General features: G+C 41.5%; 1 protein-coding gene across 1 annotated transcript; it reads left to right on the top strand.

Moving 5' to 3' along the window:
• Positions 1 to 380: 380 nt before the first annotated feature.
• RNF11 (ring finger protein 11) lies at positions 381 to 9702 on the top strand. The gene is made up of 3 exons (XM_019528306.1): positions 381 to 560; positions 1205 to 1374; positions 4422 to 9702. Exons 1-3 carry the CDS (start codon positions 381 to 383, stop codon positions 4591 to 4593), a joined length of 522 nt encoding a protein of 173 aa, XP_019383851.1. The 3' UTR covers positions 4594 to 9702.
• The last annotated feature ends 1272 nt before the right edge of the window (positions 9703 to 10974 follow it).

Below are 10974 nucleotides of genomic sequence, written 5' to 3'. Positions count from 1 at the left end.
ACTGTATCTGAAGGTCACTTGCAGTGGAGGGGATTAATTAGTGAAAACCACAACATGATGTTCCACGTTGAGCTTGAGGCCTAGCTGAGTTTGAGGACACTAGTCCAGTCAAGACAGGGAAATCGGAGAGAGACAGACCAAGGGAAACCAGGCTGAAAATTATGACAGGAGGGTGACTGAGAAAAGCAGAGAAGGCAGTAATCTGGGACTCCCCAGACCCTGCAAAGGGAGAAGCTTTGGAAGTGCATTTAAGAGGGGTCTCATTGACGGAAACGGGGCATATGGGAGGACAAGGAGTTTAAAGTGGGTATGGTTGTAAACCTGGCATTTGTGATGCACGCAAAGTTGTCACGTCCCAGAACAGTGTTCCCCGACCTACGATGGATTCTGCTTTCAGAAACTCTTTTAATTCTAAGCAGATGCATTTGTTCCCCCAAATAATTAAAATTCAATTTTTGAGAACATATCAAGGACGAGATTGTGTAATACCACGATCTTGTTTATTTTGTCTGAGTTGTGTAGTTCGAATACACGGCACCGAGTCCAATGTCAGACAACTGGTAAGAAGCATAAAATGGACTAGAGCGGTTCTAAAATTTCAGCTGTTTATTTGGACAGTTCTTTCCGCTGTCCAGCTGGCATATTTAAACATTTAAGAAGAAAAAAGTCTACATTTCTGAATTATTGGTTAGATCGAGCATTACTGTTAACATCCATTTTTTGTCGTTATGGAACCAAGAAAGCATCTTTAAAAATCATCTAGTCCCATCCGTACAAATGATTTTCCATAAATATAGAGAATGAAATTACATCAGCTTATATTTGTAACTGTTCCCCAAACATTACATGGTTGGAATGAATATCAATCAATTAGCTAAATTCATGCAAGTTTTATTTGACTGTTTTCACATGGAGCCTGTGCATCTGTTTAACTAATTTATGACTAACTCCTGGAGACTATATTAAATACTCTTTATAAAGACCAGCCTTGCCAGTTTCCCCATTGTTCTTTATCCTATTCTTCACTTTTTAATTAAGCTGACAAAGTACAGAGCAGGGGGAAGGTATTTTGGGCAAACATTTTTTCAGTGGGTAAGGAGGAGAATGGAGAAACAGTAAGGTTACTATGTTGCAAAATCCACCAGCATCAGGAAACATCCAAAAACAAACTTTGTTTTTTTTGTTTGAATCTCTTTAAATATAGGAGCAGGTCCCAGTTCCTGTTTACCATCCAACTCCTAGCCAGACCCGGCTAGCAACGCAGCTGACAGAAGAGGAACAGATAAGAATAGCGCAAAGGATAGGCCTTATCCAGCACCTGCCTAAGGGAGTCTATGATCCTGGAAGAGATGGCTCTGAAAAAAAGATCAGAGAGTAAGTCTTACCCATCAGCTGTTTGAAGGGGGAGGGTCGGTTGGCCTTTGGTTTGGTTTACATTATATTTACATTAAACTTCTGCTGCAGAAGTAGTTGTGCAAAATGATTTTTCCCTCCCCTTTGCATTCCCCTCCCCTTTTCCCCTCTCATTGCATTCTTCGCCTCATTTCCTTTGACTAGGGTCGGGTCTCTATATCTGATGGTGAAGTGAGTGCCAAAATGCCACTCGGAAGCTGTCTTTCCTCCCATTGACTGCCTGGAGCAGCCCACAGCTCCTCTTCCTCACCTGTGTACATAACAGTGTCCGCTGCATCTCTTCCATTTTTCTTTCTACTGTTGCCTCTTCTCAGTTCTTTTAGCCTGACTGACCCTTCTGTCTCCTTTATTACCCCATTTCTGATTTTGTCTGTCACAGAGCCTAGAGCCGGCCCTGTCCTCCATTTCTTCTCTCACTTGTACGCTCGCTTCCCCTCCCTAGAGCCACTCCTGAACACAGTGATGATCCTCCCTTATTCTCCTCAGCAGAAGTCTTCATAAGCAATCTCTCTCTCTCTCTCTGTCTCTCTCTCTCACTTTGTCCTGTGTTTTAAGATCACAAGCCCTTCAGGGCAGGGCTGTCTTGGCTCTGCTTTTAAGGCATAGTGCCAATGTGTTGGTTCCATAAAGTTTTTTAAACAATATATAATATGTAGACCAAACCATTTTCATTCTTTGTAATGGAAGTTGCAAATGGTCTCTTGAGTTACACAGAAGTAAGGGTCTGCCCCTGCTCTCTGCTATATCTGACTGACTGCACGAGGGAGTGCCGTTTCCTGTGCCACAGAACCAGGTGGTGATTTCAGTGGATTTACAGCTTTAGCAGCCATGTCCCACGGTCTCTAAAGTTCTACTAAACCATGTCCAAGCCCTCTGATTTGTTCAACTTTTTTTAATACTCAATTCACGAGGGCCTGGCTTGTTGTGCTACAATCTGCTTCCTATAAAAGGTTGGTTCACATGGACATGTATGGGTCCCATGACCTCGTGGCTATGCTGTGTGCTCCTGCACAATTGTGTGTGGATGTGTTCGTGACTTAAACTTGGTCCTTTGTCCCTCATGTGATAGAGACTGAGGGCATGGCCAACATGCCACCGCTACTCCTGGTACTATAGAAGATAATCTGGTGCCTTGTTGGACCCCCAACCCCTACACAGGGATATGAAATTATGAGCTCCTATGCTCCATGCAGCCTAGGGCCTATAACTCAGCTTCACCGTCCCTGAGTGGGAGGAATGGTGCAGGATTATCATTCAGACTGTGAACTAGCATCGGGACACTTCACAAAATAAGACCGTTAAGAAAAGTTCTATAAGTTTACTTTCATTTTGTTTTGGCTGAGAAACCGAGGTCTGTAGGGAGATACAGGTTCAATCAAACAGAGCACCTGGCCTCCACCTTGCCAGCCTCACACAGGACGTGACAGATGCTGTAAATACACTTCAGCAGGACAGCATGAGATGGGAATATGGCAGAGGAGAACAAAAGTTACCACTTTGGTCTCTCCCCACTGCTTCTCTGACCTGTAACATTTTTTACCATTTTTTGACCACAGAGTTTGCTGTCAGCTTTTCCATAGCACATTTACTATTGAAAACTTCTGTCGGGGAAAAATGTTATAATGCCAAAGAATAGGAGTTGATATTAATACACTCCTTACATATTGGCACAGAATAATGAACACGGAGCTTTTGGACTGGGTAAAATGACAGCTGCGCAGATAGTACAGGTGGACTTTCCTGGGTCACCTACAGGAAAGGCCAGATAACAGGCTCTTGAACCAAGCCTGGTTTTGGCAGCCTGATGGCAAAAGGAAGGAGAGTCTGTCCAGAGGCATAGACACACTATTCAGTCCCAAAGCAGCAGTAACTTCAGAGGTTAACAGCCTGAGCAGATTAAAGGACCTGGCTCAGGATGAAAACTGACTTGTGATGGCCCTGATGGTACACAAAGCAGATTCGCTTCACCTTCACATACTGGCTTTTGATTGAAATTTTAAAGTTTCGCCATCCATTCCCAAGCTAAAAAATGAGCTGTGTTTCATCTCACAGATGTTTAGGGCTGGAAGGGACCTCCTGAGATCATTGGGTCTAGCCCCCCTGCTCTCTGCAGGAAAGACTGTGGGGGGTCAAATAACCCCAGCAATGTGTGGGTCCAGTCTCCTTTTGGAAGATCTCCAGGGTAGGTGCCTGCACCACCCTTGCTGGGAGTCTAGTCCAGGGTATGGTCACACGAACTGTGAAGACATTTTTTCTGATATCTTGTCTGAAATCTTCTAGGAGTTTATGACCGTTGCTCCTGGTTTTCCCATGGGGTGCTTTGGTGAATAGTTGCTCATCTAGTCCCTGATGCTCATATTTGTAAGCTGCTGCTACCAAATTCCCCCAAAATCTTTTCTAAGCTAAACAGTCCCAGATCTGTCAGCCTTTCCTTGTATGGCTTGCTCTTCAAGCCTCTAATCATGAGTGGCTCTTCTCTGGGCTCTCTCAAGCTTCTCCACATGCTTCTTGAAGTGCGGTGCCCAGAGCTGGGTGCAGTATTTCAGCTGTGGTCTCACCATTGAGTAGAGCAAGAGAACAACCTCCTTGGTTTTGCTTGAGATGCATCAGTTGATACATGCCAGCACATTGTTTGCTGTGCAAACTGTAGCATCACACTGGTGGATCATATTCATTTTATGGTCAGTTATGACCCCCAGGTCCCTTTTGGACATGGTGCTAGCAAGCCTGTAACTTTGTTGCAGATTTTTCCTCAAACTGCTCTCTATTTAGACTATGGAAACAGTCCATTTGCCTTTCAAAGTTCACCTTTATTTGAATTCTTGATGACATAAATGGTGTTGGGATCTTGGAAGATGGGAGCATATACTGCATTCAGATGTTGTTATATGAATAATCCTGCCCTGGTCTTCTCCTTCAGCAAACCTATTTCTTTGGCAGGGTGGGTAACGCTTTTCTTTGGCTAACAGTAAAGCATCTTACTACTTCTCTGGCCTCTCTTTCCCCAGGTGTGTGATCTGTATGATGGACTTTGTTTATGGGGACCCTATCCGATTCCTGCCATGCATGCACATTTACCACCTGGACTGTATAGATGACTGGTTGATGAGATCCTTTACGTGCCCCTCCTGCATGGAGCCAGTGGATGCAGCACTGCTTTCATCATATGAGACTAACTGAGCCAGGGTTTATCCTCTGACCCATCAAGGAAACCATCCATTTTAATGGGTTTGATCCTTTGTCATTCAGCCCCAAAGAGCCAGGGATTAGGAATTAAGATCATGCACAAAAAAAGTACATTTCCTAAAAATTCCTGAAAGGCTGCAAACATTGGAGAAATGCATAATATTTTAGAAACTATAGAAAAAGTAGGAAGTTATTTTTATGTAAAGCCTTGACCCACTCCTAAAAAATATAATGATCCTCTAACGCCTGTTCTTACACCCATATATAGGAAATGTGTAAAGTGTTACAGCAGCTAAAAGTGTTTAAATTGCCTGTATCAGATTTTAGTAGAAGCGAGATAAGGGTTGTTTTTTTCCCCTTAAATAAAGTAATAGTTTCTGCTCTCATTCTGTTCACAATCTCCAGGCATCTGGGTCAAGGCTTTATTAAAAACTACATTTTATAACACTGGCACAAAGAAATAGTTTTAAGCTTGTTTGCACAGTTCTTTTTTTTCCATTGGAAATGGAATCCATTGCCTTAGGTCTTTTTAATAGTGTATTGTTATTGTTGGGCTGGCTCTACGCTTGAAAACCAGTTTATTTATAACCTGTTAAAAGTGCTGTATTTTGTTTGCGGTTAGGATTATGCAGAATTCAAAGTGATCTCCTAGCTTGTAAGCAAACTGAGATGCACTATCCATTTTCTATAAGTGATGATTTCACGTGAGGATGCTAAACCAGTCTGATAGTATTTTTTTTTTTTCTGTTTTTCCTTAATTTGCTTCAGGTTCGATCAGACAGTGATCCTTAAACTTAAGTATACTTTGAGTATCTACATTTTGATTTACCAACTTGAAGGTGGACACCTGTGCTTAGACATGATGATGATGTAGCTATCAAGTAATCCAGAACACTATGTCCCATTTTCAAAATATAATGTCACTGTTGAATATCACCACCCTCTTTCCCTTCATTCCCCTAAAAAATACTTGTCTTGGATGATAGCAAAAGGATACTGCATCTCTTATTCCTGTAGTTCTTCTTAGGTTATCAAAATTAAGAATAAAACATACTGTATCTTGGTCTCCGTATGAAATGCATCTGTTAAGTCCTGCTGGCTGACATTTGTCTACCAAGCAGATATGAAACCAGATATAAGAAAACTGTTTTGCACATGAATACAAAATTCATATAGACACAGAAGTTCATAGCAGTGATCAAGGAGAAAAAGTACAGCTGAAGTAAGAGTGATACAAATATCTACATTTCTGAAGCAAAAAGGTATGTGGTTGGTAGAGACAGTCTAGCAAAGATTGTAGCTGTAAATGTTTTTATCCATTTAGCATGCGTTTATTTTTCTTAAATGTACTCCACTGTGACTTTTATACATTCGATGTAAAGCTGATACATGGAGAAGTCTTAGTCCTGTAAAATGAGATGCAGCCTCAAGTTAAACGCAAAAAATCAGGGAACGTTCTTGATTGTTTTGCATATACCATTTTGAGCACTCGATCTAACCATTTGTATTTAAAGACGCAAGTACTTGGAAGATTCTGTGTACTTAAAAAAGAGAGGAATTCTGTCTGTCATGAATCATCTTAAAAGATCAGTCAGCAAAATACAGAATCAGCATATTGGTTTATTTATTAGCCCTGCTGCTGAAATCTACACCTTACTACACTATAGATGTAGTTGATACGGTATCCAAAAGGTGTTTAAACCAATCTATAGTACCAGGTTCATTGAAATAGTTACACAATGAACTTGCCAGAAGTTTTTACTTAATTCATATATACTTAATTACATGAAGCAGATGGGAGAGGAAAGACCTGAAGTTGTGCAATATTCTCAGTGGTAAACCATTGTTCCTTTTTATCATTCCATGTGTGTTCTTTCTGTGCGTTTTTTTACATAAAACGTAATGTCCATGTTGTCAAGTATTATAATCCAGTTTTTTCCTTGTTAAAATTGGCAAATGAACAATTTTTAAACATTTTTCATGTTTGGTATTAGTCTTTATTTATTATAAGACTTGATTATGAAAGATTTGGAAGTAGAATTGAAGTGACTGGTTATTGAGCTGAATGCTTTTCTAGGCACTTTGTATATAGTTGAACTTTTAACACTGATATACTTACCATGTTAAGAGAAACTTAAACCTATGCTTTTATTAAAATACTTGTTAAATAAACTAATAACAAAAAGGTGTCAAGGGCTAAAGTTAGAATTGATTCTACAAGAACATTCCAGAAAACCCAAACTTCAGCCTAGAGCAGGTATGTGCAATTATAATAAATGCATTAATTGGTTTCACAGTTTTAGGCACAACGCTGATGCGTAAGAGATTTGCGGTTCCATAACTGAAGACCCTTAATCAAAATTCTGGATTTATATTAATATTTTGGATTTTTAATTCAGAGCTCCAAAGTGAATCTTGTGCTAGAAATAATTTATGTCAGGCTAGGACCAAATGGTGTCACGGGAAGTGGTAGACTGCACTGTTAAGATCACAGAGGGCCTAGCTCCAGCTCTGAAAATGATTTCCATTGGGCTTCAGTTCCTCCAGCTGTAAAATGAAGATAATGCTTGCTTCCTACTTGGTAATGTCATTTTGAATTAAACATAATGATCTCAAACTATGTTAGGCAACCTGACTGCAACAGTCATTTCCTAATCTACGTACACTGTGGCCCATACGTGGCATATGACTTGGATTCTTTCAGCCTAGACGTATTTTGCATTTTTAATGTAACCTCCCATCATATATGGCATGGTTGTATTCTTGTTATAGGTGGCCCTTAGTTTAATGTTTACAAAGTATTTTGAAGACAAGGTGTTATATAGTACTAGATGTCATAATTATGTTTAATTTTAAACTTCCTTGAGAATCCACATAGAGAATATTGTAGAACCAACATCCCTTACCAGCCACATGACGGCATGATGCTTAGAAACAGTACAAGCTTTAGAAAACTTCATTGCACAAGCCATGTATAACACCCATAAAGCATTTTATAAAATATTGGGCACTCGGTTCTGTATTTACGTTAAGACTTAGAACCGTCTCAGCATTATTGGGACTGAGATGTCATTTTTTATTTTATAAAACCAGACTTCCTTGGGACTGTCAATCTTGTTACATAGGCTTCCAAGAGAAAAAATAAGTTTTAGAAGCTTCTTAAAATTTCCTAATTTTTTTATACAGGAAGAGCCGTGAATTTAAAAACCCTAATTTGTTGCAACCTCCCTGCATTAGAAGCAGCTGCCCCTTTTGGAAAGCTGAGAATCCCTCCCATGGTATAAAGCACACCTTTCTAGCTCGAGGGATTTTAAAATACCAGAGCTTACACTCATTACTTATTCAAGGACTGGATGTTTCCTGTTCCTGGCCTGGTGCAGTGCAATCTTTGGGGCAAAAATGGAAATACATTTTTGGTGCATGGTTTTTTATTTTTTAACGACAGGTATTTGACTCTAATGATCAAGGCCTATGTACATCAAGATGTACTTCTGGCTAGCATATATGTTACATGATTAGAAATGCATGATAAATACCACCCGCCTCTCACCAGCACTTCCATACACCCACTTGTGTCTTACTAATTCTTTGCAGTGTTTTCAACAATTAAGTTTCAGAAGCTGATGCATGAGAATGTTCATTAAACTTGTAAATTGTCCAGAAGTTCATAAGACGCCCTGATTTTAATATCCCAAATAAATTTGCTTTAAAGGACTACATTTTCCTTTATATAGAAGTTTAGCTTTTGGGGGGGACGTATGAATTGGTTGTGTGCTGGTCACCTTTTAACTGTCTAAACCCATTTCAGGATGAGAATGTGGAGCTGAGCATTTCATAAAGAGGAAAACCCAAGTTTGTCTTTTGACAGAGTAACTGCAAATTTTCCATAAGGTACACTTCTGATTTAAGGAAGAGTTGTCTTTACACCGGTAGCAAATTTCTTGTGATTTCTCCTTTGCATATTGTATTAAACGTGTTTGTGAAAATTATTGTCCAGCTCTCTAGCAGCGCAAAGTTGCAAGGGCAACACACTTCAGGAAGCAAGCATTGTAATTTACTCATGTGTTAGGGCTCCTTTGCAAAGGGACACTGACACCAGCAGCGTTCTTGGTTGAAAAGCTGAAGTGGAAATGAAAAAGATACCTTGTCTTCTGTACATCATGAAACTAGCAAGCGTCTCCCAAATAGAACTGTGTGCACAAGAGGACCTGGACTAAATGACCCTTGAGGGCACTTTCCAATTCTAGGAGTCTCTTGTAGATATTTAAAACTTATTTTGAAATCCTTCTGAAGTTGATTCCTATAATGGAAATTAGTTTTACAATTTGCTTTGTGATTTAATAGCACCCTGGCTCCCGACATAATGGGCCTGATCCGGATCACTAGATCAACAAGTCCTGGTGCACAGAAGTGAGACTCTTCAGCAGTTTTTCAAGCTTCAAGATGTTGAAGTAGGGGCCGTCTGTTTGGCCTGGTTTAATGCTGGGTAAAAAGAGGAAGGCAGGAAGGCCAAGTAGAGATCAGACACAGATGAGACGAAGCCCAGGATGGGGTTTACTTTTCTCTGTGAGCACCAAGGTCTTGGGAACTCTTCAATCAGCAAGGGGCATAGGTTGGTCTTCAATAACCCATGCTAATCAAGAAGCCAGGACTCACTGGATAAAAGGTGCAGATGGCCTTAGCTTCCCATGAATCCAGCATATTCGGCAGATGGAGGAGCAGGGCCTGTAGCCTTGTACTTCCTCCCCCAAATCCCACTCACTCACGGAAGGAGCTCCTACAGAGCTTGTTGCCCAGAGACTCTCTCTGAGTTTCCAGAGGGGATGGGGAGATCTTACTTACATACTTTTACTTTCTCAACTCCATGGTTTTGTTTTTTTAACTGTTTGACTTAGAAGCTTTGGGCTGGGAGGTCAGGAAGTGAACACTGGAAAACCCTATCAACATGCAGAAAGTTGGCAGTAAGTAAATTCCCTTCATCCTTCTGCAACAGGTTGAGCAGTCGGGAGCTGCAGGTTCTTGATGCACATGTGCTTTATATTGAGTCCTTTCAAAAAGCAGTGCCCGCTGGGCTGTGCACATGCAGTGTGCACGGTAGAGTGTTAAAAAAAAAAAAAAAAAAAGCTCAACTCCTTACTGCCCACAGCATCAAGAAACCAGGAATGTAGCATCTGCATTGCTTGTTCCACACCTTGTTTTAGGATTGAAGTCTTTAAAGCTTTTAGTTATTGCCTTCCAATGAACTCAGTCTGCCCCTCAGCTGTTTTCGTCATAGATAGGAGTAGAGTGATGTCTTCCTGCTGCATTCAGGGTGTCCTCAGAAAGGCAGTGTTTGATTCACTAACCTGCCTGCCCATCTGCTGGTGCTGTGCTGATCAGTGATGGCCATGGTTCCTCTTCGCTGTGCCTTAGCAAAGGGCATACACCAGTGGGCTGCAGCATCTGCAAGTCCTTTCCCAAGAGGCTGAACAAGGCTAGAGAGGTGAAGGTGGAGCCCTTTGTGCCACAACATTCCCATTCAAGTAACCTCTGACCCAGGCAGACTGCTTGAGGAACTTCAGACATCTGGCCAGCACATCAACTGGCTGAGAGGCTACCTTTCCCCTGTCACTTCTCTCAAGACCTAGGTTTCAACTATGCCAGCGATGGTCTCTTAGGCTCTGGGGCTCAGGAACAGCACTAGCACCAATCCCCCTTCAAGGAGTGGGAATGGAAGTCTTCCCCAAGCCCCAGACATCCAGAATGTTGAAAGCTGAGTCCTATACAAAAAGAAAGCTGAAGCTAGCCCTGACAACCACTTCTAAACATGATGCAGGCTGCCAAAGCCCACATTCGTGTCACCATCTGCCTCGGTACCAAACACTGTAGCCCTAAATGAAGATGCCAGACAGTTACCACATCCAAGTCTTCTGCACCAGAAGAGCTCAGTGGACACACAGGAAACAGCATAAACTGGTAGATATGCTGCAACTTTCTTCAGGACAGCAGGTGATGCAAATAAATCTGTACCATGTGAGCCAGTACAGATCCCATGGCACCAGCAGCTGTTGCAGTTCCACGCTAAATGGAGAGGTCCAAATATTTCTACCAACCTCCCTCCTCCAGTACTGGCATAGCCCAAAGTCCTCCCTGAGGACACCAAAACCCTCTTCTGAAGGAAAGGCTCCTCCATGACAAGCCTCTGCATGAGAAAAGCAAATTATCAGGTATATTTTCCTGTGACCTCTTGTGTTGGAGGGGGTTTTCTAGCTTGGTGTTCATACTTTCTGAGGTCCCTGGAAGACCTGAAAGGCCTTTTAAGGCAGAGGGACAACTTACAGCCCTACAGGCTTTTTAATTAGCCCTCTGTGCACTGGCTACCACAACGATGGTCAC

Source organism: Gavialis gangeticus, unplaced genomic scaffold (assembly GCF_001723915.1).
Source record: "Gavialis gangeticus isolate Ggan-Ray unplaced genomic scaffold, GavGan_comp1, whole genome shotgun sequence".
Lineage (NCBI taxonomy): Eukaryota > Metazoa > Chordata > Crocodylia > Gavialidae > Gavialis > Gavialis gangeticus.
Note: the sequence above shows the minus strand (reverse complement) of the source record. Positions and strands in the feature narration are given on the sequence as shown.

Excerpts from the sequence above, each read along its gene's own strand:
- RNF11 (XM_019528306.1), top strand. The coding sequence starts at position 381 with ATGGATTCTGCTTTCAGAAACTCTTTTAATTCTAAGCAGATGCATTTG. Across the intron at positions 561-1,204 it reads AGTCCAATGTCAGACAACTG|GAGCAGGTCCCAGTTCCTGT; the intron begins GTAAGAAGCATA and ends CTTTAAATATAG. Across the intron at positions 1,375-4,421 it reads TCTGAAAAAAAGATCAGAGA|GTGTGTGATCTGTATGATGG; the intron begins GTAAGTCTTACC and ends CTCTTTCCCCAG.